This window comes from Sceloporus occidentalis, unplaced genomic scaffold (assembly GCF_023333645.1).
Source record: "Sceloporus occidentalis isolate IW3139 unplaced genomic scaffold, rSceOcc1.0.p SCAF_3, whole genome shotgun sequence".
Classification (NCBI taxonomy): domain Eukaryota; kingdom Metazoa; phylum Chordata; class Lepidosauria; order Squamata; family Phrynosomatidae; genus Sceloporus; species Sceloporus occidentalis.
In genome coordinates, this window is record NW_028316983.1 from 64,913,185 (window position 1) to 64,940,070 (window position 26,886).

Consider the following 26,886-nt stretch of genomic DNA (forward strand, 5'->3'; position numbering starts at 1 on the left):
CTGGGCGCCATTTTGTGCGGCGGCTGAGTGGAGGCGCTGATTGGGTTTCGGGGGCCGGTGGCGGAGCCAATCAGAGCGGGACCCGAACCCGGGGGGGGAGCGAGGCACGGTGAGTGCGAGCAGCCAATATGGAGCCCCCGAGCGCCGGCCCAAGAGCCGGGATTGGCGGGGCCCAGTGGCCAGTCAGAGAGGAGGCCGCGCCAGGGCCAGCCACGGCGGCAGCAGCAGCAGCAGCAGCAGCAGCAGCAGCCAAGGGGCCAGTGCGGCCGGGCGAGCGGCCTCTGGGTGGGCGCCCTCCTGCTCGGCTGGCCCCTCTCGGCGGCTGCGTCCAACTGGAGGGATAACCCGGTTTGGCCCCGCTTTAAGTGTCTTGGCTCAAGGCTATGGAATTCTGGGAGCTGGAGTTCGTTGCGGGGCCCAGAGCGGAGCCTCACCCAAGGTCCACAAGACACACTGCAGGAATAACCCAATTCGAGACCGCTTCAACTGCCCTGGCTCAGTGCTAGGGGATCCTGGGAATTGTAGTTTGTTGTGGCACCAGAGCTCTCTCTGACAGAGAAGGCGCAATGCCTCACAAAACTACAGTTCCCAGAATTCCCCAGCATTGAGCCAGGGCAGTTGAAGCGGTCTCAAACTGGATTATTTCTGCAGTGTGTTTTGGACCTTAGATGAGGGCCAGGGTCCCAGGCGACAGTGGCGCTGACCCTCCTCCAGAGGCAAAGGCAAACCTGTCCCTTTATTCATCATCATGTTAGTATATTTAGCATGGCAACATCACTAGAAATGTGTCTCAGCAGGGCTGGTGTTGTAGACTTGTGGATTGTGTAATACGAAGCTGCTTTGGTTTTGCCCATTACATGTGATGTGATTGGTCTCAAACATGTATCTTCCAGTGCCATTGGGACTGTGATCTGTTGTCTACCTGGACTACAACCTGGAAGGATAATGGTTCATATTATTGTTTTCTTATGGGTAAATGATAAAAGGCTACCTGAAATCAGTGGGATTCCTGTATAACTAGATGAAACAAAATTATTGTTCAAACATTTAGAAAACGAGAGGCGTAATTTTTAACGTAAGCAACTCTGTGCTGCAGTAGATAGTTGCCATACAGCTCTCCCATTAAACTGATAGGTTTGCAGCGGGAGGAAGAATTAATCTCAAGTAGTGATGCAAAGTCTCATGTTTCTCTTTCACCCCATTTCCATTCTGGACCTCGAGCTGAATCTAGGAAAGCTTAGCTGTACCATTTGTTTGGATGATGTGTTTATTGTGCATCTACTGTTTCATGATGGGATCCTATACCAGATGTTTTATCTAAACAAATCTCCTTATTCCCTCTCTCCTAATCAATTGTAGGGTGCTGAAGACTGATATCCCACCCAACTATCACACCCTTCGGGTTTGCTATTGCTGCTTGTTCACAGCTTACTTTGTAACTTGTCTCTGCTGGAGACCGTTCTACTGTTTGCTGTCAGTGGAGCTGTGTCCTACAAAGCCCTGTCTAAGAGAATAGCTTAAGTATAAATGTAGATCACTGCTTGGGACAGAGGATCAATGTGGGGGGACTGACTGCCTTTTCCAAAGCTCTACAGAGCTCAGGGCAGAACACAGAGGGAAGTGACCTTTGGAGTGTTTCATTACTTTTACCATTAGCCCCCTACAAGTTGCATGATAAGGAAAATACTGTGCCCTAACTCCAACACAAGTCCAAGCACACTGCTGAAATAATCCAGTTTGAGACCACCTTAACTGCCCTGGCTCAGTGCTAGGGGATTCTGGCAACTGTCGTTTTGTGAGAGATTTAGCCTTCTCTGTCAAAGTGCTCTGGTGCCACAAACTACAATTCCCAGGATTCTCTAGGACTGAGCCAGGGCAGTTAAAGCAGTCTCAAACTGGATTATTTCTGCAGTGTGTTTTGGACCACTGATAGGCCGGGAAGGGAAGGCTTTGGAGTCATCTGTTTCTCCTCTCCGTGAAGGACAGATCTCTGAAGTGCTGTTCAATCCAAGTCTGATTTAAAGATAAAAGAACCATGAAGGTTGAATTTGCTTGCAGTAAACACCTGGACAGCTGACTCAGCAGGCATACTGCTCTGCTCTCACAAGATGCTTAAATTATTACTTTAGATATTAATTTATTAAATCTAAATTATGTGTAATTATTAAAATCATTTCGCATTTTGCACTGTATATACAAATTAGCACATACCATTTTGTGAAAATCTGCCCTCTTTACTTGGTGTAAATGGTCACTGCGCTTCTCACTCCTGTGCCAGAATGCCTCCCCTCTGCCTTTATTGACAGAACCCCAGCATCAGAGGAGCAAGGGCAATGCAAGTTTCCTTCCACCCTTGGTGATGAGACACTATGGCCTTTTGAATGCTGTTTCAGGTACCATAGATTTGCATCCTCAGTAAAGGTGTAATGCAAAATAATGAGGAATTGCATGGCATCTTAAAAACTAAAAATGTTGTTCGTTTAAGTAATGAAGTATTTTGTTTTAAGTATAATGAACCAATTCAGGTACTGGCAGAAGAACTTTGGTTCCTTGTGAGATATGATCTGAAGTTTGGGAAAGACTGCTGTTCTTCTATAAAATCCTCAGGACGATCTACACATGCACTCTAAAGGCCCTTTGAAAGCTTATCTCATGGTATCTCATAATGCATTTGTTGAGAGAAACTTTTAAAAGCCTCTCTTTTTTGTGCAGTATTATATTTTCAGTACGTACAGTTTTCTATTTGTGCTTCAGACAGTGATTTAATTAAAGTTAGAAGTGAGACCTACTGATCTTGATGAAAGTTAACTGAAGAGTACAGTGCATAGGAGAGTGGTGTATTGTTTTGAATGTGGGACTATGACTCTGGAAATCAGGGTTCAACTCCTTCTCAGCCATAGAAACCCACTGGATGACTTTGGGCAAGTCACACACTTTCAGCCCCAGAGGAAGGCAGAGGCAACCCCCCTCTGAACAAAACCTGCCAAGAAAACCCTTTGAAAGGGTTGTCATAAGTCACTTGAAGACACACAACAACAAACAGGTGCATAGAGTTCAGCAACAATACAAAGTAGCTAGAAATAAAAAGCAACTGCAAAACTGCTGTGTGTGTTACCCATATCAGTTGTTTTGTTGTACCACCATAGTTCCCAACCATTGGTCCTCCACTTGTTTTGGACTTCAAATCCCAGAAGACTCAGCCAATTTTGCCAACAGTGAGGAATTATGGGAGCTGAAGTCCAAAACATCTGGAGGGCCAAAGGTTGGGAACCAGTGTTGAACCTTTTTTTTACATTGAAAATAAATTACTTTACAAAATCAGAATCGTCATTTGCTATCAAGGAAATAGTAGAAGACAATTTCTTTATGCCAAAAGTGTAGGCAGGTAACATGTAAAGCAGAGTGATTCAAGTTTATTTTTAAATACTCTCTAAAACATTAGAGATTATAATTGTGTGTCCTAAATTTGCCATTCTACCAATTTAAACCTGTCTGAAGACATTAGCGCAAATAGCGCCTGCATTATCTTCCAAAGATCATATTCATGTGTGGACATGTCTCAGACATAAAGGAATTTCACAGAAGTGAAGCCACTACCCAGTCTCTCTGCTTTCATTTGGAGCCAGAGTACCCAGTGTTTTCGGATCCCATGATTTAAAATCATGAGAATGTGCTGTGGGAGCCATGGTGTGTGCCCCCCCCCACACACACACACATTTTGCTTCTCCAAGTAATTTTCTAAACATTAGGCTTGGGATTTTCTTGGATTTGGATTATTTTTACATTGTACCCCAAAATCACTCCCATAAGATCCATGGCATATAAATCCATGGCATATAAACATGGATCCTCATTTACAACAGGATGCCAAAAGAATTATCAAGTCACAAAACATGAATGGAAGCAAAAGTGTAATATGATTTGATTTGAATGTTTTGGTGTTACCCAGTGCAAAAATTATAAAAGATGTAACTTCTGCAGAAAAGAACAATAACATGATTTTTATGGTTGAAATAGCTTGTATCTGTGGTTTCAGGATGGTGATGGAGGTCCTAAATAATGACTGCTTTAACTGCTCTGGCCAGGGCAGTTGAAGCAGTCTCAATATGGATTATTTCTGCAGTGTGTTTTGAACCTTAGGTGAGGACCAGGGTCCCAGGCGAAACTGGCACTGTCCCTCCTTCAGAGGCAAAGGCAAACCTGTCCCTTTAGTCATCATGTTAGTATTTAGTATGGCAAAATAATTAGAAATTTGTCTCAGCATTACTGATGACTGGTGGCTGTAGCATTGTATTGATAATCTCTAACTCTGGCTTCCTATGTAAGTTTCTTCACACATCACAGAACTAGCATGCATGGTGCGTATCTTTAGTATTTCTCCTAACTTGAGAAAGGCAGCTTTCTCTCAACAAATTTTAAAATCAAGTTTTCTTTTTCTGTTGGACTATAAGTGTGGCAAACTTGTGGATTGTGTAATGTGAAGTTGTTAGGCAGAGGCCCCACGCGGCAGACGGTGGAGGAGAGTCTGCTGTGGCAGCCTCTGTCCTTAGGGCCCAGCTGGGCAGCTGAGGCCCTGCATGGCAGGCGGTGGTGGAGGCCCCACCCCAAGACTCCCTCCCCGAGCCAAGCGAGGCCTAGCAAGGCAGCTAGGCCTTGCATGCAGGAGGCAGCGGTGGAGAAGGAGGCAGGAGCCAAGACTGGCTTCAAATCCGAGCCAGGAGATTCAGAAATAGTTAAAAACTGTGAATGTCCTGCAGAAACCGGGATATGGCAACCCTACATCCGATATATGTCTGTTTTGGACCCTGGAAGTCAGGGTGACTAGATTGAGGCTGCCCTACTTTGACCACATCGTGAGAAGGCATGACATCATTAGAAAAGGCAATGATGCTAACCCTGCATCTGCACTGCAGAATTAATCTGTGTTGAGACCACTTTAACTTCCATGGTTCTATGCTATGGAATTCTGGGAACTTTAGTTTGTTTTGGCACCAGAATCCCATAGCATGGAGCCAAGGCTGTTAAAGTGGTGTCACCCTGGATTAATTCTGCAGTGTGGATGCAGCCTAGAAAAGGTAGGAGGGAGGCCATGGAAAAGGCACTCTCTCGTGTCCCAAGCAACCATGCTTGTGATGGGTTGTGCCACTGAAAGAAGGGTTTCTCCTGAAGATCGCAGAGCCCAGGCCAGTTCATACTCAGAGATACGGTCTGCCAAATAGCCTGGTCCTGAGCCATATTGGTCATAGGATAGTTGGGGTAAGGCTGGGGAAGCAATGCTTTTTTACCATCAAAATGCAAAACAGTTCATTTGAATTGTGGTGCTGGGGAAGAGTGCTAAGGGTACCAGGGACAACCAAAAAGCCAGACAAATGGGCCCCTGATAAGATCAGGAAGCCTGGAAGCTGTGGGGCTTTCCACACGGACATTTGGGACGTCCTCCGGACGTCCCATTTTAAAAAAGGGGCGTCTCTTTTAGACGCCCCATGGTCTAGTACGGACTCCGTCCGTACAAGATGGCGGCGCCCCTTCTACATGGGCGCCGCCATCTTTACGCATCGGACGCACAGCGTCCAGACGCGTCGCGCCGCTGCTGACGTAGCGAGCGCGCCCCTGGCGCCTCGCTACGTCGCAAACGCGACGCAAAAAGAAGCTCCATTTTGGAGCTTCTTTTTTCGGTCCGCGCGGGAGTCGGGCCGTTTGAAGGCTCCGGCTCCCCCGCGGACCTTCTGGCGGCGGTGCCAGACCGCTGCAAAGCGGCGGTCTGTACCCCGCCTAAGATAATCAAATTGAGGTTGTCGTGCTTTGGTCACATGAGAAGGCAGGACTCGTTAGAAAAGATAATAATACTAGGAAAGGTAGTAAAAAGAGAGGAAGACCACATGTCAGATGGATAGACTCAATGAGGGAGATCACAGGTATGAATGTACAGAACCTAAGCAGAGAAATGGAGGATAGGGGATTTGGAGAAGTCTCATCCACTGTGGGGGCAATTAACAAAAGCAAAGGGATCTTGTAGCACTTCTGAGACTAATTGAAACAAAGCAGCTGGTAGCATGAGTTTTCCTACACTTGCATCTACTTACCCAGATGCATGTTTAAGTAGACTCAAGTCTATGAAAGCTCAAGCTACCAGCTGCTTTCTTTCAGTTAGTCTCAGAGGTGTTACTAGATCCCTTTGCATACTGATTTTTCAGACTAACCGGGTTATGTCTTTGGATTCTGGAAGAAGATAGTTGGGTTAAGCCTGGAAACAATGCTTATGTACTAACAGTATACAAAGGGCTCTTGTAGCACCTTTGAGACTAAATGAAAGAAAGAAACTGGTAGCATGAGTTTTTGTAGACTTAAGCTTACTTCCTCAGATGCTATAGAAGCTTAAACTGCCAGCTTCTTTCTTTCCGTTAGTCTCAAAGGTGCTACACAATCCCTTTGCCTACTGATTCTCCAGGCTAACACAGCATGTCTTTGAATTCTTTTGTACCATGGAGAGCTGACAGAATGTTTCAATAGAACTTCTAATAATTTGTATGAACCACATTTTTATGCCCAGGTCCCTGGATCTGTGTGCAGTCTCTAAGCTGATGTAAGCCTGTGCCTCTTAAAAACCAAAGTAATGTGCATGGTTGCTATTTGTATTACTGTCTGAGCATAAGAGTGTCAGAAGTACAGTCCATATCCACAGATTCTTTATTCATGGATTCAATTATCCACAGCTTTAAAATATTCCCAAGAGACATAAATTCCATAAAGCAAGGCTTGATTTTGCTGTTTTATATCATGGACACAATTTCACTATGTCATTGTCTTTAATGAGACTTGAACATCCATGGATTTCCAAGGGGGGTCTTGGAACCAAAACACAGCGGATATCAAAAGCCTATTGACTTGTTGTTGTTGTGTTGCCTATATTTTCAGCAATGCAATTTTTGACAGGGAGGATTTTTTAATTACAAGAATTCTCTTTTTTTTTTCATTTGCAATAAAATAAATCTAATCTTCATAATTTGTGAAACTAATATTCTCTTTTTACCTTTTAGGTTTCCATTTGAGGAGAGAGGACTGGATTTAGAAAACCATGGAGCAGTACACAACAAACAGCAATAGCTCAACAGAACAGATAGTTGTGCAAGCTGGACAAATTCAGCAACAGGTGTGGGAATGTACTTTAGATTATGAATTCATGCTTTTCATTCTTAAACTTGGTTTAAACCAATAAGAATAGACAAATTCCTTGCTAAGTATGATTTGAAATGATCATTGTAATCTTCTTTCCATAGATTAATTTCCAGATTTCTTTTAGACACCTTAAGTAATGATACATTGTCCCTCTGTTTGTGCGGACTTTGAATTCACGCCCCTCGCTTCCTCATGAGTTGCAAATGGAGAGATTTAAAATGGGGTACGTGCCTGTGGTGTGCGCCCACAGGGGCGCATTGCCATTAAAGCCAATAGGGCTTGAATATTGTGGGTTTCCGTTTTCACGGTGGGGGGTCCGTAATGGATCCACCGCGAAAACACAGGCGCGACTGTAATTGTTTCCATTTATATCCTGATTTTCCTCCAAAAGTAGAGATTTAGGTAGCATACATAAATTAAAATAGATACAGATGAAATCAGATACAGAAGCATCAGTAAAAACATACCAAAAAGTTATTGTTGAAATGCAGTTAAGCTATGTATAGAATTAAAAACATGTTGATTGCAGAAGTGACAGGTTGGCAGTTTGAGGCCTGGTTGCCGCATGATGGGGTGAGCTCCCATCACTAGTCTCAGCTTTTGCCAACCTAGCTGTTTGAAAGCATGCAAATGCAAGTACAGTCAGCGCTTCTTATACATGGATTTTTTTATACACGGATTCAAGCATACGCGGTTTGACAATGTTCAAAAAAAGTATAAATTTCAAATATCAAACCTCAATTTTCCATTTTTTTAAGGGACAACATTTTGCTACGTCATTATATTTAATGGAACTTGAACATCCATGGATTTTGTTATCCACGAGAGATCTTGGAACCAAACCCCAGCGTATACCAAGGGTCCACTGTAGATATATAGGAACCACTCCGGTGGGAAGGTAAACAGCACCATCATGTGCTGGCCACATGATCATAGAGTAGTCTCTGACAACTCTGGCTCTTTGGCTTAGTAATGGAAATGAGCACCGCTCCTATGATTGGCCACGACTTGACAACCTTGTCAGCCGTTACCTTTTTAAAATGAATTCTGCAAAAAAAAGGAAAAAACCAACAAAACATAAGATAAAAATAATATGGGATGCTATTAAAAAGAAAAGAGTCATGCTAGTCTCCCTAGGGAAGGATCAGCAGCTGAGAAGGTCATCTCACAGGATGGGACCAAGAGAAGGTCATTCCCTAGAAATCTAAGCTTTGGCAGGCTCACATAGGTGGATATGGTCCTTCAGATAGCCTGGAGTCAGGCCGTATAGGTCTTTATAGGTCATAACATAAAACATCACAATCACAGTAATTACTGGAAGAACCTTGTCTTTCAGACTTCTTTTATCCATTTTTACAAATGATTCCAACTTTGTTCAACAACATCAACGTTGATGTGCTATTATAAGGCTTGGGGGTGGGTGGGGGAAATCTTGAAAAGTCTTTATTCTGAAATGAATTTTTAGCTGACATCCAAACTAAGTGGCATTAATTAGCCTCACTTTATGAAACTTTTTTAAAAAGAAAGAAAAAAGTGTGCGTGCATGGGCGTGAACATGTATTTGTAGTAGGTAATTCTTTGAGCTTTTTTTTAGTTGAAATACGATAGTAATATTATGCCTTACTTATTAGCACTATAAAGGCATCCTAAGATCAAGGCCAAAGCTTCGAATAAAATGCAGCAGTATATGGAATAAAATGCAGCAGATTAATGTAGGTAAGGTGTTCTCAGCAAAGTCTTAGGCCCACAATGCACAAGATTTACTGATTTAGGAGCCAAGTTAATGTTTATTATACTAGCCAAAGGCCATGACAAAAAGAGCTTATCAAAAAGCATAAAATGTTTAAAACAAAAGGCACAGAATATAGAGGACAAAAAATGTCCCAACATTTAGTGTGCAGTTAAAATAGTTAACCGTTAAAAAGGACAAAAGGAAAAAGAGACATCTTTCCTGAATATTAGTAAACATATACAATAAAATCATAAAATCGAATTAGTACTTGGCACCTCCATGGCTATTTATGGCAATTTTGTTTTACTCTCTTTCTAATCTTTTTTGCAGCCATGGCAAAAAGAGCCACTCTATGTGTTACATAGTCATTGGTATCACTCAAAAGGAATTGGACTGAATCAACAGTGGAGCTCCCACTTTTGTTTGTCAGCAAGGGTGTTAAAAATTTCTTTCTAGGGTTGCTGTGCAATGGACAAATTAACAAGTAGTGAACAATATCCTCCACCTGAGACTGACTGCAAATGCATAGTCTGTTCTCAAAAGGCACTTTGTTGTAGCGTCGGTCTAGAACTGCAGTAGGCATTACTTGAAGTCGTAGCTCTGAAGGCAATTCTTAAAGTAGGCGACTTGAGTTTAGTCAAATATCTGGCTCTAAAATGTTCAGTCTTCAAAAAGGAGAACCAAAAGGAGAGTTGTGAGGTCCTAATAGACTGCAAATCTTTTCTTGAATCAGTCCAAAGAAGGCATTCTCTTAATTGCCTCTGATCCATGCCAATAACAGCGTTCAGCTCAGAAAAGTTATATTTTTGTGAAAGAATTTGAAAACTTGATTTCCAGAACTGGTTGTTGCACATTTCCAAGTAACACAATGCTGGGAGACGATTAGTTGATAAGGTAGCAATATGTTTAAAATATCTTATCTGTGTAAAATCTATTCTTGTTTTAACTGAAGGGCAGCCAAATTCAGTGCACAAAAAAGGTGCAGGAGTTCCATTTGGTAAATTGCAGAGCTTTCAGAGAAATTTATTTTGTAGTATTTCCAAGGCTTTGCCAGTGTGGATATCTGATCCCCATATTTCTGCACTATAAAGCATCTGGGCGATAACTTTGCTGTTAAATTTTTTTAAGGCAGGTTCAATCAACTGGCTGCCCTGGAAAAATAGAATTTCAACAAAGCTCTGGCTGTTTTGTCAGCTTTCAGTTTTACTGCCTCCCTATGGTTTTTCCAAGAAAGGGACTCACTGAAAACTATGCCCAGATATCTGAATAGTTGGGTTTGTTCCATGTTATGTTAGTCTAAGATCCATTTGTGCTTTGGAGAGTTTCTGCCGAATACCATTACCTTGGTTTTGGAGTAGTTTATTGACAAGTGTTCTTGCTGACAATAGACACTGAAAGCATTTAATAGATTTTTGAGACCAAACAAGATAGGGAATGGAGCACTAAATCGACTGCATACATCAGAATGAAGATCTTTCTGTTCCTGATAACTGGAGAAAGAGAATCAACTGAAGATAAGAAAGGCACCAGATCGTTCATATGGATGTTAAAGAGGGTGGGTGCCCGAAGGCATCCCTGTTTCACTCCTCAGGTTGTTTTTAAAGCTTCTGTATATGGAGTAAAGGCAGTATATGGAATAAAATGCAGCAGATTAATGTAGGTAAGGTGTTCTGAGCAAAGTCTTAGGACCACAATGTACAAGATGTACTGATTTAAGTATGATACAGTTACGGGGTGCTGAGAGTTGTTCTTTAGACTTCAGATCCTCCCATCACCTCTTTATTTATGTTGTATACCTCCCAAAATCTAAGACTTCTTATTAAGAAGCTTCCATGTTTAGTGTGGGCAACAGCATCACAGTATTTTTTCTGTCTTTATCTATGAATATTATTCAGACCAAACATTGGAGAGATCCTCATATTAAGAGTGGCCCAGTTTCTTCCCCTTATAGAGCCCATCATCCTCACAGATGTTTCTTGTCTTGAGCTCTTCCTTTCCTCCTACAAAGTTTCAAGTTCTTCCTGTTCCTGTTCCCAGCAGCAGGGCGGTGTCACTGCTGTCCAGTTACAGACTGAGGCTCAGGTGGCATCTGCCTCAGGCCAGCAAGTCCAGACCCTCCAGGTAGTGGTGATCTATCTGTTGTATTTGTGTGAGCACTGCATGAATCACTCCCTCCCCATCATCTCACATCTGATGCTGTGTTTGCACTGGGGCTTGAAATAGGAAGAGAAAAATAGTGGCAGTTCTAATGCTTTGTAACAGCCATGGCTTATGCTGACTGTAGATGGGTAACAGTAAAATTAACAAAATAGTTAAGAGCTGGTCTTCCCTTTCCAGTTAAAAATGCATGTGGCAAATCTAGTTCTAGCAAAATTTCCTGTTGTAAATATGAAGATATGAAATTGGGGGTGGAGAAGAGAGCTGAAGATTTGCAACCTTTAGTTATAGCTTCTCTTTCTGAAAAACAATCTGTGTGAAAATGGTCCATAAGATTTTTAAAAATGAAATTCATTGAGAGATATTTCAAACCCCAATTTGTGTTTTTGTGAAATAATGTCACTGCAAAGATCATCTCACTTGAGATATGCTTGGACAGTCAAAAGCATTTTTTTTTTAACTTTTGGTTGGTTGGTTTTGTAAATGATCAGTATTATCAAGTGGTTTGTTAATCATCACTTTATACCACAGAAAGCTTTACAGTGGCTTTTGCTGGTTTGGCTTGCTCTTTTGCTTGCTAAATTATTTGAATTAAAATTCAGTAATATATTCTAAGTTCTAGAGTGATTAAAGTGGCTTGCTTGCATGGAGTTGACTTAGCTTGGATTTTTCATTATGCAGTTCATCTCTTCTGTATGTTGTAAGCACCTTGGGAAAAATTTCTTGATTTCTCTGATAGATTCCCCCCCCCCCCCCCCCAAATGTATCTTATCTGTCTTTTGTTCTGACTGGTTGTTCATTTCCTAAATGAATGCTAGCTCCCCATGAATTAGTCTGAAATTCCACAGTAATAAGCCTGTGGGGACTTAGGTAAGGCCAATGGACCAGGAAACTCAGTGGCTTGCCCCCCATAATGGCATTTCTACGTGCCTCATAGTACTGAGTGAATAACATGATTGGCAGCTCTCCTGTCGGAATCATTTTATAAATATATCTTTTTAGGTGCCTGATTCGTTTTGTGCACTGAAGACAGTTCAGATCTCATGATTTCAGGGGTCTGTTTGAACTACGAGTGCTAGAAGTCCTGACTGTTATGTGAGGTCAAGATTAAATAGAGCTGCTGGCACAACCTTTGCAGCTTCCTCCCTGGGGGTGCAAGGACACTGGTGCATTGGCATGCTCCAATGGCCAATCAAATGCAGGAGAGGATTTGAGACATTATATTTGGGAGCCTCTAACTGCCCTTGTGCACATGGGTTATAGGTCCTATGTAAGAGCCTATGAGTTATTTCCTTGTGCCACATCTTTTAAAAGTACTTGTATTGGGTCTGATATGTTACATGTTACTCTCAACTTGGTAAATGCTATTTGCCCCATCAGTTTGAATAGTGTACTTCTTCCTTATAGATTAGGAAAGTTGAAAGATACACTTGGTGGAGGGGTTGAAGACATGTTTGATGACCCTGCCACTCAGTTGGTCTGCCTCAATTGAGAGGCCTAAACCAAGAAGTTTCTTCTTAATATTTTTGGGCACCGTCTCCTAACCTTGTCTTTCACCAATCAGTAGACTGATCAGAAACAAAGGGGTGAAGAAGACAGCTGATAAAGAACGGTCTCTGGCCATGATTGTGCTGGGACTGTAGTGACTGCATGGCCTTCTTGCACAGTTCCAAGGCTGCCAGGAGCCAGATTATTTCCACTCCTTAAAGGCCCTGCTTTTACCCCCTTAGTGTGGCCTCGGAGTGGCTTCCAGCCACTTTGGGAGTGTGTCACGTAAGCACTACTCCCCCAAAGTGGCTGGAAGCCATTTTATTTGGCCTGTGTGTTTCTGGCCAAAGTCTGGCAGTAGGATTGTGACATTTTTTTCTTTATTTCTCACCACTTACTACTCAAGAGCTATTTGACACAAAGATACTAGACGCCTTCTTCTTTGCAATCTTTCTCTTTTCAAAAGCAGGAGGAGATGTTACAATGTTCTCTTCTGCTTTGTTTTGCAAATTTCTCCTTTCCTTTCTTACTAGCAATACAACTGTGTATTGCAAGAAATATGGAAGTGCTACTAAAAATAGTGAAATAAATTCTGGCCTGTGAAAGCTTATTTGTAATACATCTGTTAATCTTTCAAGTTCCACAGGATTTGATGTAATTTGATGAGATAGTAAAATATAAAAACCAAATGTGAACTTCTTTGTCTGTACAGGGCTTTGGCTGTAAGTATTTGTTTACTATCAATATAGGCATTGCTGACAGATTGTTTCTTCCTCAGACTTAACATTTTTGTTAGTCTGTAATGCAAAGGTAGAGGTGAAAAATTTTGAGAAGCAAGCATTTTAAAGTGATCAGTGCTGGAAGTCTGAGCCTGCTGTGATGCATGAAACTATATTGTTATTGCTGCACTGTGGCCTTTTTGTACAATGTCTGAACAATTTGCAATTCCTGGTTTAACTGGCATATTGGACTTTTGTTTCATTGCCTTTTTCTTCCTGTCCTTTAGGTACAGGGTCAACCACTGATGGTACAAGTGAGTGGAGGCCAGCTGATCACATCAACTGGTCAGCCCATTATGGTGCAGGCAGTACCTGGGAGTCAAGGTCAGACCATTATGCAAGTCCCAGTTTCAGGATCACAAGGACTTCAGCAGGTCAGTATGCCCAGACTTCATGACCTGTAGGTTTTGAAAAAAAAATAATAATACTAGGAAAGGTGGGAGGAAGTAGAAAGAGTGAAAGGCCACATGCTAGATGGATGGATGGATTCTATTAAGGAGACCACAGGTATGAATTTACAGGAACTAAGCAGAGCAGTGGAGGATAGGGAGTCTTGGAGATGTCTTATCCATAAGGTCACCATGTGTGCATATCAACTCAAGGACAATTATCAACAGCAATAAGATTTTGTATAAAGGAGCAGTGCATGAAAAAAAGTCAAGGAAACTTCTTTTTGACCCAGCTGTTTTTTTAAATGTACTTCCTATCACTACAGTGGGCTAATGTTGCTCTGCTTTTTCAAATCTTTACAAAGAAAGAGACATTTGCTTCTAGAGAATATGCTACAGTAGTTTTACCATGCTCACTTGTGCTCTCCCTTCCTTCCTTCCCTACCAACGTTTTCAAAGATTTATGTGGTTTAGTGCATTGAATACATTCCTGCTTAGAACTGGGAGTGAGAGAATCCGTTTTTATATGCCTGAAATATGGTCAAAGGTTTTAATGTATTATTCCAGCTCTGCTGTATAATACAGTGTGTCCTTGCTTTACGCGGGGATCTGTTCCGGATCCCTCCGCGTAAGGCTATTTCCGCCTATGCTCAAGCCCCATTGGAAACAATGGGGCTCGTGCGCGCGGGGCGCAACAGGCGCACACACCCATTCAGTTGAATGGGACGCGCTGCCCCTTCCGCCCCACGCGCGCCCCACGGCTTGAGCGCTTATGCTCAAGCTGCGTAAAGCGCGCCCGCATACGACGCGGGCGCGCTGTACTCCTTTGGCAAAAAGTGGATTAGTTGATGAGATATACAGTGGTATGGCCAAGGCTCCTATAGGCATTAGCTTAACTTTTGTCAATGTTTAGAAATAATATCTTATGTCTCTGTTTTAAAAGGGAATAAAAGGCAGATTTGACTTAATTTGAAGTTATCTGAGAATAGATCTCATAGCACCTTTGAGACTAACTGAAAGAAAGGGCCCGAACAGACAGGCCAAAATAAAGCTGCTTCAGGTCACCTTGGAGGTATGCTGTTTAAATGACACATGCATCTTAAGAAGCCAGAAGCTGCACCAAAGCTGAGCTCCAGTCCTTAGGAATGGTGTGTGGCTTTGGCGTAGCTTCCAGTCTCTTAAGTTGTGTGTGTCATTTAAACAGCATACCTCCAAAGTAATCCAAAGCAGCTTTATTTTGGTCTGTCTGTTCAGACCCAAAGATGCATTTGAGAAAGTAGACTTAAGTCTACGAAAGCTCATGCTGCCAACTTATTTATTTCAGTTAGTCTCAAAGGTGCTACAAGATCTCTCTACATACTGATGGTACAGACTAACATGGCTATATCTTTGAATTTTATCTGATAATATTTAGGCAATGCCAATATTAGATTTAGATGTATTGCCTCTAAAGTTGCCCCCTCCCCATTTATTTTTCCCCAGATCCAGTTGGTCCAACCTGGTCAGATTCAGATTCAGGGTGGTCAAGCTGTGCAGGTTCAAGGTCAGCAGGGCCAAACACAGCAGATCATCATTCAGCAGCCACAGACTGCAGTTACTGCTGGACAGACACAGGTAAACATTTGAATAGAGGGTAGAGATTTGCAAGGATACCGAGGGGCCAGAAACCTCAAGTCCAGGAATTCCTCAGATGACCATGACTCCTTCCCTGTGACACCATCATGGTGTGGATTCCAAGCTTTTATAGAACTTTTTTCCACACCAAAGGTTGAAAACTCTGTAGTATCATTATTTGCAGTAAGAATAAGAGACTTTCTCTTTTGCTTTAGACTCTTCCCACCACTGGACTGCAGTGCCCAAGAACATCTTTGAAAACAGGCTGATAAGGGACCTCTCCCCTTGAGAAATTAGGTAGCCACAAGATATGATTGTTCTATATTATGTAGTGTTTTATCTAATGGCACATTTGTACTTGCAGACCCAGCCACAAATTGCAGTTCAGGGACAGCAGGTAGCCCAGACCGCAGAGGGCCAGACGATTGTCTATCAACCAGTGAATGCTGATGGAACAATTCTCCAACAAGGTATGGATTCTCCATGCTACAAACTGCTATGACAGTTTCTAAAATAATGCTTACCATTGGCAGGGCAACATGGTCTTTAATTTGTGTTTTTGGCTTTTAGTCAGAAAGATTATGAAGTTAAGTTTACTGGTAAATAATATTAGTCCTGTTTTGTTCTGGCTACTGTGTTACTGTGTTGATGGTTGGGTATTTTTATGGTGATGATACTTTGTGTCATGAAAAGTGCCCATTTCCTGAATACTTTTTTCTCATGAAGGTCAAATTTTCTAAGGTTTCAGCAGGAAATTAAAATTAAATTGTGACAAATTGACATAAAGATGAATTATTTGCTAATGCTATTAAGAGTTCAGTTGTGGCATGCACTACTGCAGACAACACAATCCAAAACCACATACAACCATTTAGACAAATAAAAACAAACCACATACAGTAATTTCAAAAAATGAACTAAAACTACAACTAGGATCATCTATATTCTACCTTGCATCTTCTTGCAAGCCGCCTTGGATCCCATTTTGGGAGAAAGGTGGGATATAAGTCCAGTAATAAATACATATTTACAATATAACCTAAGATCCACACTGATGCTGCTACAACCTGATACACTCAGCATTTAAAACATTTCAGCAATTGACACAAATTACATATGTCTTGTAAAGACATATTTTTCCTGACTGTGGTGGTGATTTTTAGAAAATACAAGTAATTGCTGAATTTTGTGGTGTAAAGATTAGAGAATGGACAGCAAAGGAATACAAATTTTAAAAATATGGATGCAAATACAGAAGTGTGTGTACTTGAAATTGGTGGTGAGCAAATCAGATTCAATCTTGTTGAAGAGTTACCATATATACTCAACTATAAGTCAACCTCATGTATACCATAAGTCAAGGGCAGGTTTTGGGGCCAAAATTGTAGATTTTGATATGACCCATGGATAAGTCGAGGGTAAAACTTAGGGGCATGTAACAAAAGATCTAAAGGATGAAGCAAAGGAAAACGATGCCAAAGAACTTAACAAAATTCCAGCAGGCAAAACTTTTTGTGCTCATCCTAAAGGCTGGATGGGTGAGAGAACAAAGCAGGGTCAGTGCTTCCAGGAAAGATTATACTCTTGCCTTTCACCAGGGAATGGTACATTTTTTAAAATAAGAGTTAAAGTACAGTACTAACACTGACCCATGGATAAGTTGACTCTGGTTTTTGTGGTCAATTTTTTGACTTACATTTCTAGACTTATAGATGAATATATACAGTATACACTTTTTGAATTGCTTAAATTAAAAGAAAACAAGTTTCTGCTAATTTAGAAATTTTGTAAATTTATGTCTGACCACAGGAGGATGCTACCTAATCTTTGTCCCTTTCCAGGCACTGCCAGTCTGTTTTCAGATTTATTTACAGACTCATAAAGGATCAGAAATCCTTTTTAAAAGGAATGCTGAAATGTTTTAAATGCGGAGTGTATCAGGTTGTAGCAGCATCAGTATGGATCTTAGGTTATATTGTAAATATGTATTTATTACTGGACTTATATCCCGCCTTTCTCCCAAAATGGGATCCAAGGCGGCTTGCAAGAAGATGCAAGGTAGAATATAGATGATCCTAGTTGTAGTTTTAGTTCATTTTTTGAAATTACTGTATGTGGTTTGTTTTTATTTGTCTAAATGGTTGTATGTGGTTTTGGATTGTGTTGTCTGCAGTAGTGCATGCCACAACTGAACTCTTAATAGCATTAGCAAATAATTCATCTGCTTAATTTTGAGACAGCTGTTAAAAAGAATATGTGCCTCTTGGTTTTACTCCTGAGCAGTAGATATTCAGAGTTAACATTTAACATAATTGTGGGTGAATTTGCTCATTATCTCTTCAACAGTCTCCTGAAAAAGTTAATAAATCCACAGGTATGTTTCAGGGCAGAACAAATGAATCTGAAGTGGGACTAATGATGTTCCCTTCATCTTTTGTGTATGTTTTTTGTTTCGTTTTGTTTTCATTTCTTAAAGTTACAGTCCCTGTTACAGGCATGATCACCATTCCAGCAGCCAGTTTGGCTGGAGCACAAATAGTTCAGACTGGCGCCAATACCAACACAACCAGCAGTGGACAAGGGACGGTAACTGTGACGCTGCCTGTTGCTGGAAATGTGGTTAATTCTGGTGGGATGGTCATGGTATGTATTGCATGTTTCTAATATCCCTTCCCTTGCTGGATGGAATCAGTAGAACAAAACTTTCTTTGTTTTACTTAGCAATCTTTTGCTTTGCTCATAAAAAATTGTTGTATTTAGTATCTGTTGTTGTAGTTTACACTAGAGCTTTGAATGTTGGACTAGGACTGAGAGACTAGGGTTCAAATCTTAGTTTGACCATGGAAACCCACTGGGTGGCCTTGAGCAAGTCACAGTCTCTCAGCATCAGTAGAATGCAAGGACAAACCCTCTATGGACATGTCTTGCCAAGAAAATCCTGTGATGGGCTCACTTCAGTGTTGCCATAAGTCAGATATCACTCAGTGGCGTCATTAGGGTTGGCATCACCCGGTGCAATAACTCATGGTGTCACCCCACCCACTGACCTCTTCCCATGCCCCACCATACAGAATCCTTAGTAATGTTTTGTACTAATATTAAGCATAAATCATAATTCCTATATAATCACTGAATGTAATGGTAATAGTTGTGACATAAACAACTAGCAAAATTAAAACTATATGTATTTATATGTTGTTACATGTGGTTAAAGTGAAAATTTTGTAAAATACAATGTTTTTAAAGAAAATTTTAAAAAATTTAAAATTTATTTTTTTTAAAAAACCTGAGGCTTCTCCTTTCTCCTCCCACTGAACCTTGCCCCACTCACACCATCCCTTCCCCTGGGTTTTAAAGGGACACAAGCAAACACCACAGCCTATTTCTGCAAAAAAGGTAGTTTTTTGGGAACCAGTGTTGTCAGCCTCCCTGTCCCTTAAGGTGTCACTTGGTACAGCCCACACCCTCCTAGTGACACTTAAATGACTTGAAGGCACACAACAACAGACGTGGTATTTGGCTTGTTGCAGTAAATATTTCTAGTTTCATTGAATTAACATAGTTATTGCTTGAGCTATCATGCTCTTGGCATTATCATATTACAGGATTTAAACATCTATCTCAAACTGTTTTTCCAATTTTTATTTTTATTTTTAGTTCTAATTTCCAGAAATCCAGCTCTATTATATTTTCAGTTCTTACCTGTCATTTATATGTTATTTCTAGTGAGTGATGTCTTGATTTTATCAGATTACTTTCTTGGTTTGATGCAGATGGTTCCGGGTACTGGATCAGTGCCAGCTATTCAGAGGATACCTTTGCCTGGAGCAGAAATGCTCGAAGAGGAGCCCTTGTATGTGAATGCTAAGCAGTACCACCGGATTCTGAAGAGGAGGCAAGCAAGAGCCAAGCTGGAAGCAGAAGGGAAAATTCCTAAAGAGAGGAGGGTGAGGCTAAAAATTTAACATTCACAAAAATCAGGATGTGATTAATCTTTGTGATGTGCCATTGCAATTGGTTGTATTCCTATTAAAGCAGAAACTCTTCTCGTTCACCTCTGATGTTTTTTTCATTTAGTTGTAATGGGTGTGATGTATAATACTGGACTCAAAAGCATACTATAGTCAAGTTGTAAAGTGGTTCACTCAGGCAGTGAATGCCTTATTTTATATTGCATTACAATGAATCAGGCCTGGGCTTTAGTTAGCTGTTGGGCAAGTCACACCCTCTCAGTCTCAGAGGATTGCAGTGGCAAACCCCCTCTGAAGAAATCTTGCCAAGAAAACCCCATGATAGGTTTGCCTTAGGGTCACCATAAGTTGAAAATGACCTGAAAGCACACAACAATAAAAACCAATAAATGATTGACCCAGATGCAGTTTAACTGGTCACAGGTTTGACTATAAATGACAGCAGAGAATCCTGTGATAAGCAACTTAGGGAGCGGGATATGATTAGTCTGGAGAAGAGAAGGCAAAGAGGTGATATGAAAGACCTGATTAAATATTTGAAGGGATGTCATATTGAGGATGGATCAAGTTTGTTTTCTGCAGCTCCAAAGAATAGGACCCAGAATAATGGATTTAAACTAGAGGAAAAGAGATGCCACCTCAACATTAAGAAGAACATTCTGGCAGCAAGAGCTGTTCAACAAGTCTCCTTCTTTGGAGGTTTTTAAACGGAGGCTGGATGGCCATCTGTTGGGGGTGCTTTGATTCTGTGTTCCTGCATGGCAGGAGGTTGGGATGGATGGTCCTTGTGATCTCTACCAACTCTATGGTTCTATAATCTTTGTTGATAACTTTGCTTTCAAGCTCCACTTCTCCTCTTGGTCATTATGGAGGATACCTGGATGGAGAGTGGCTGTATCTGGTTAACCTGTGTGCCTATCAGCAGCTTAAGGCACGAGAGAACAGAATGGCAACCATAAGAAGACACAGTCTGCTGCAATCATTTCTGTTTTAAAACATACCTCAGCAATTTTAATAGCGAACACTGGATAAGGGGGCTTTACAAGCAGTGTGGGGATCTGAAATGTTTTGGTTCTCTAAATGCGTTCCCTTCAATTTTGCTAAGATTTTGTGGCCCCATAATGGGAGGGGTATATGTGATAACATTAAGGCATTCCTTTTATCTTTACAATTTTATTGGTGTCATCTGCAGAAGTACCTGCATGAGTCTCGGCATAGGCATGCTATGGCAAGAAAGCGGGGAGAAGGTGGACGTTTCTTTTCTCCAAAAGAAAAGGAAATGCAGGTCAGTAAAAAGCTCTTCATTTTTGTGCTGTATTTTAGCCAGTGTTTCTATGCATATGATCTAGTTTATCATTGAATGAAAGTTAGAAACAAACTCAAAACATCTGCCATTTGCTCTCACTTTGTTAAACTTGCAGACCTTAGGTTTGCTACTTTACCATGAATTAACATGCACACTCCACACTTGTTCTTTTCTTGGACACTTTAACACCAGTAAAGATTATGGTACTAGCTGGATTACTATACAGATAAAATCTGTGACCAACAAAGCTGTATGATTTCCAACTAGTACTGATAGCATTAAACCAAAATTGCAAAGTTGATAAGCTGATTAGATTTGGTTTGTATAATCGTTTTAAATTGTAAGGCATTATTCCAGTACTTAGTGAACTGATGCTAGTAACATTTCTAACCAGAAACTGTTTTCTTAAGGGATCCAGTCCATTGTATAGTTAAGTGCTGGATTTAGATATTCTAAAAGATTGGATTGTAAAATCCCCACCACAGGATTTCCACCTTTCTTCACAATACTTTTTGTGCAGTGATTGATGACAGAGTGATACTTCAGATTATACTGTTTCATAATAGAGAGTGTCTGTAAACATAGAATACTTTGCATTTATCTGCATTTCCTGCTGAGGCAACTATTGAGTTTTCCATATATTTGTGAGAGGCAGGAAGAAAAGGGTTGTTACATCCCATCCCACCCCCCAGCAACCCCACCTCAACTAAACACCCCTAACCTATTTCAAAATATGGTGGCAAGTTATAACTATTCATTGAGGGTGTCACCCTCTCTCCTGGAATCTAAAGGAAGAACCTCCAGTCCTCTTGACATGTCTAAATGAAAGGGATTAGGAGATAGCAGCTGACAGAGCAAGTGAAATGCAGTGAAGCCCACTTCTGTGTGTGACACAATTGTTAACATATAGGTAAATAATACTAAATGAGGAATTGGGAACAGCAAAACAAAAGAGTCAGCTTCTTGGGACCAGGATGCTACCCTTCTGTTGCCAGTTGTCCACTGGTGGACTATGTCATGGTTGAATGTGCTGTATTGTGCATTTATTCACAGATATTGAAAAAGAGTCAGATTTCTGCTGATTCTTTTAGTAGGCAAGAACATAGCATAGGTGGCACATTCTATACATGAACACAAGATGCTTATTGTGTGGTACTTTAAGGGGTACCTTTTCCTGCACAGCTCTTATAGCACAAGGATAGGCACCCTTTTTTACCCCCAAGAGCACTGATTTGTTGACTGCAGATGTGTATGGCCATTGGAGTGTAGACATCTTATCTTCTCACCCACCCATATCACTGTACACAAGGGAGGGCTGTTAAGACATCTTTTTCCTGCTTGCCCAGATTAGGGAGTGCTTTGAAAACTGGGTTCTCCCAATATATTTGTGACTGTCCTCACTTTCAAAGGCTCTTCCTGATGGAATGGAGAAGGGAAAAACTTGTCTCACCTCAGCAGATAGCTCCTCCCTGAATGTGAAACAGGTGTTTGCTGGGCTAGGAGTACACGGTATCCAGGGATGAGATCATTAGGGGTGTAAGATAATACTGTTACCACTTGTCCAGCAGTCTAGATCCAGATGGCTGTTACTCTGCCACTATTAGTGGTGGGGAAATGGAAATCTGTCCCTTGCCATCTAGTCCATAGCTGAATAGCAAGGGAAAGTGGCTGGCAGTGTTTTGGTTACAGGAGAGTGGGTAACACAGCCGTGGGTTGCCTACCAGTCCTCTTGCACTAAACTTGGGTGTGTACCCTAAATGGCTAACTACTGTTTGTTTTTGGTTACTTTAATGAAGATAGCGTGGATAACAAAACCTTCCCTCCGCCCCATACAGGATCCTGGCCAGGCAAATGAAGAAGCAATGACACAGATGATCAGAGTATCCTAACAGCCAGCTAAACATCTGGACAAATACCTTTTGTCTCTGCAACTGTTCCCTATCCTACCTATCAAACAGACTTCTAAATGGGAAAATTTGCCATCTACTCAGCCTGTTCTTTTTCAGAACAAATACTACACTCAGTGAGTGGATCATCTTAGGTTTTTAACTGCAGTGGTATCAGCCAACGGAAATGACTGTGAACGTTTGTTCTCTACTCACCCAGGTCAGACCAGGGAGCTGAAAAGTCTGCTTCAACGTACCTTTAATATCTTTGACAGTAACAGTGGACCAGATTGAACTGCCACTGTCTCAGCAATAACTGGCACAAAATAGGGCTAGCTACAGCATTTACAAGCCATGGTTCTTCAAACCCAGAGGAAATGCTAATGCTTGGAGCAGCCAGAGCTGGTATTGTTTTGTTTTCTCAATGTAACCTTTTTAGTCTCAGCCTTCATGTCTTCTGACAGCACAGCGTCTCACTACAGAAGCATCAACTCAGATAAAACTCTTGACAAACATTGAACATTTTTTAGGAAATATTGCCCAGTCTTGGTCATCAGATATCCATCTAGTATACACATTCTGAAGGATAGCTGGGGGATTGCCATGGGAGTGGTCATTGGTGGAGAGAACAGGCTGGTGTTGAAGCTCATAATGCATGCAGTAGCTGAAATGGTGGTTCTTGTCATAGAACTACTGGCTTGCTCTTCCCATAAGCTAGTGAATTATTTGCAGGTAGGCAAAGCGGTCCTGTCCTTGGCACAGTTGTCTTCTCCAGGGTAGGAGGATTAGACATAGTTTTGTGAGCATTGGTTAAGATGTTAGATCCGCATAATTGCCTAAACCAAACCATTCATCATTATATCCCGCTGTTAACTCAGACAGCTGTGTACCCAAGAATTAATGTGGACTCTTTTCCTCTTTGATATTTAATATTTGTAAACTGGGCACTTAACAGTTCTGTAGCTGTCATTTTCTGATATGAAAGTCACTTTGTCCTCTTCCTCTTGTGTCTGCCCCTCATGTTTTTATCAGCTGGGTGATTAAGCACTATGTAGCTTTTGCTTTTTTTCTAGTCTTGTTTGATAATTCAAAAATTTGGATCTGGAAATCATTCTTGCAAGCCTCACCTTGCTGCCTTTTTCACATTTGCACTATTCATTTAGGTCATCCAGCTGCCACTGTGTTCTACTGTTATTTATTCATATATCTATGTTTAAGTCTGCATCATTTACCAGCATTGAGAGGGAAAGGTAATTGGAGGAGGCCCATCACTTGAAAGATGATTAAAGCAGTAGCAAGAAAGGTGCTGTCTGGATATTGAGCATTTAGTTTTTAACAGGGGTCTTGTGAGTTCAGAAGAAAAATCACTGTTTGGCAATAGCTCTTTCCAATGAGGGAGGAAGAATTAATTCATCACATGACCTTGCCATGGCTTGGAGAAGAACACCTTCATAAGATTCATTTTTCATTACTTAAAATTAACAGTTCTGATGGAAGGAATTGAGAGAGAAAATGTTTTGTGTTAGTGAAAAAACCTAGACAATAGCTGAAGGGTCAATAAAATGAGTTTGATGAAAACACCATAAAAATCTGTGAAGAAGAGTTTTAAACAGTTTATGGTCATCTAGAGTGCCAGTGCCCTAACTTAAGCTGGAAGAGTGAATGAAGAATATTGTTTCATTTTGCATCAACTACCCGTGTGATTTTTATAATTACATAAAGGCTGTGTTTAAATCTCTACTAGCCTTTCAATTCACTCCAGCAACTTCAGCATCCTAGGTGCCTTTAGTTACCATTGTGGCATTCTTCACCTGACTACTTCAATACCTTACAGCACTTCTCACTGGATTTTACAATAAATATCCAATGCAGGCTTTAAGTAACTGTATTTGTGAAGGAACAATGAAAGCTTTTGAGGGAGGGATTATTGTTTTTCAGAATTGCTGTAAATATTTAAAGCATTGGTATATGTTCTGAAATAGTGATATGCATGGTGAGGGGGAAATACTTCATAGTCTGGATTCAAGATGTTTTTCCATAGTTCTCCTTTTCAGTTGTTAGTTTTATAACTGCTAACAGGGATATTGAGGGAATCAAGGTTCTCTAATTCTTTGTGTGTATAAAATCATAAAGACATTTACAACTTAACAACCTAGTTGTCACTATTTTCCCCACATTAAAAATTAAATTGTTTTTGTGATACTTATATGTAGATGACGCAGACAGCTATTTAATTTTTGGTCTCTAGAGAATTCCTGTAGTCAGGTTTTTCTGTAATGGTGTAAAATGACCGAATAGGATCTATTATACCAGTGGTTTAGACTTCATAGTGTAAGTCAAACTTATTTTGAAATATTAGTTAATATTGGACGACTTAAACTAGAACATGTCACAAAATGATCAGTTCCTGAATAAAAATTAAAGTGGAAGTTATACCAAATGCAAGTTCTTAATTAGAAGTAAATATTCAAACAATAATACAATTGAGGATAGACCTGTAATGCGTTTGAAAAAAAGATACAAATTCTTCTATTGACCTAAAAAGCACTAGAACATTGAGCCTATGTAAAGCAGTGTGACACTTAATGGGGTGGAGTAGCAAACTCCAATATTAAACTTTTTTGAAATATTTTGCATGTGAAACTTCTTGGGCTGGGTGCATTGATATTTGTGAAATTGTAAGGAAAGGTTTGTACATAGTTCAAAAGTTTATAATTTTTTATGCTGCATTTTGAAGTGTATTTTGTCTTTAATAGATACAACTGTAAGTACTGTGTACACTATCCAGCCAATAAAATGTTTGTAAAATATATGTTGGCATCTAGTCTAAACATACTTATACTCTATTTGGATAGTTAAAAAATTAAACTGTAAAGAAAGGGGTAATAAAACACTATAAGAACAAGGGCACCTTTTTCAAACAATTGTAGTTGCAAGGGGCACAACCTCTCTTTGTATCTAATAAACCCCCTATCATCTATTTATACTTGCATAATCAAGACTAATGCATGCTAATTTTTGTGTATCAGACTGAGTGACCTCCAGTTGCGTGGCTTCAGTTGGCTACCTAAGACTGTCTAGTCTTATCTGAATTTTTTTTATCTACAGTACATCCCAATAATTCTGTATCTTATTCCAAATAACCAACATAGTTCTATTTTTGAGTAACAGTTCATCATTGTCTACATAAGATATTTTAGCCATACTTTTAGTACTGTGAGGTTGTAATGCTGCTTTTTCATAAGCTCAAGAGCTTCCCTGCTTACACAGCTGATGTGTTACACAGGATAACAATTGCGTGTTTAAAGTGTTTTCAAAGTTGATTTGGCTCTCAAGAGATAATCTAAATGTAAACAGTAAGTAGTTGCTTCAACCTGAATCAGTATGGTATTTAGCAGTGTTTTCATGGAAACGTGTACATCCTAGGTTGTCAGTTGCTTGATGGCAAGGAGTTATCTGGGAGAGTATTTTATTTGGAGCAGTCCAAAACATTTTACGGGAATGAGGTAGCAAAGCTGGTGGGATGTATACTAGATATGTACTTACCTCAGCACACCTGCTGGGAGCTTAGTTGTTCACGACCGGTCAAATCTGTCTGGATTCTGTATAATTCCTTTATACAACATGTATAAATTGAAATAACTGTCTTCCTCTATACCAAGAGTTCAAGCATGCTTTGCTAATGTAATGATAGTCCCTGGTTTCCAGTAAGTATCACTTTTACCCAATGGACTCCAGCAAAATTGCATGGTTTGATGACTGCATGGTGAAGCTCTTCCTGGGCAGTACATGCAAGGTGGGTAACTTGTATTTCTACTTCCCATAAAAAAAAAAGTCTGCACATATTAAAAGAGCATACTAGGGAAATGAATTCTAGTTTTCTGTGAGCAAGGTTGTTTTGGATTGTAGAGCAAAGGAGAATTTTGACATAAAATTGGACATGAAGCCCATCTTTCCATTAGCCTGATGTAATACAGTTCAAACAAAGATATACTGTATATACTCATGTATAAGTCTAGTAATTCTAGTAAAAAATTGACCCCAAAAAATCTAAGTCGACTTAACCACAGGTGAATGTAAATACTTTAATGTGAACTTTAAGGCTTTCATGGCCAGCATCCATAGTTTTTTGTGGGTTTTTCGGGCTATGTGGCCATGTTCTAGAAGAGTTTCTTCTTGACATTTTGCCAGCATCTGGCTGGCAGCCACAGATGCTGGTGAAACATCAGGAGAAAACTCTTCTAGAACATGGCCACATAGCCTGAAAAACCCACAAAAAACTATACTTTAACTATTATTAAAAAGGGAACCATCCCCTGGAGAAAGGTGAGTGCAATCTGTCCTGGAAGCACTGACCTTCCTCCACTCTCTTTCATCCAGTCTTTAGT

General features: G+C 40.5%; 1 protein-coding gene across 8 annotated transcripts; it reads left to right on the forward strand.

The window, feature by feature from the left end:
* The first annotated feature begins 3 nt into the window (after positions 1–3).
* Positions 4–25,308, forward strand: LOC149316072 (nuclear transcription factor Y subunit alpha). Of its 8 annotated transcripts, none has more exons than XM_089514740.1 (10): positions 4–109; positions 7,038–7,150; positions 10,946–11,032; positions 13,560–13,706; positions 15,204–15,335; positions 15,700–15,805; positions 17,812–17,978; positions 19,109–19,282; positions 20,499–20,591; positions 22,448–25,308. In XM_089514740.1, exons 2-10 carry the CDS (start codon positions 7,076–7,078, stop codon positions 22,499–22,501), a joined length of 1,035 nt encoding a protein of 344 aa, XP_089370866.1. In that variant the 5' UTR covers positions 4–109; positions 7,038–7,075; the 3' UTR covers positions 22,502–25,308. The 8 variants fall into 8 exon arrangements, with proteins under 8 accessions (XP_089370866.1, XP_089370872.1, XP_089370871.1 ...); XM_089514746.1 differs by having other exon boundaries at positions 17,830–17,978; XM_089514745.1 differs by having other exon boundaries at positions 10,946–11,029.
* The last annotated feature ends 1,578 nt before the right edge of the window (positions 25,309–26,886 follow it).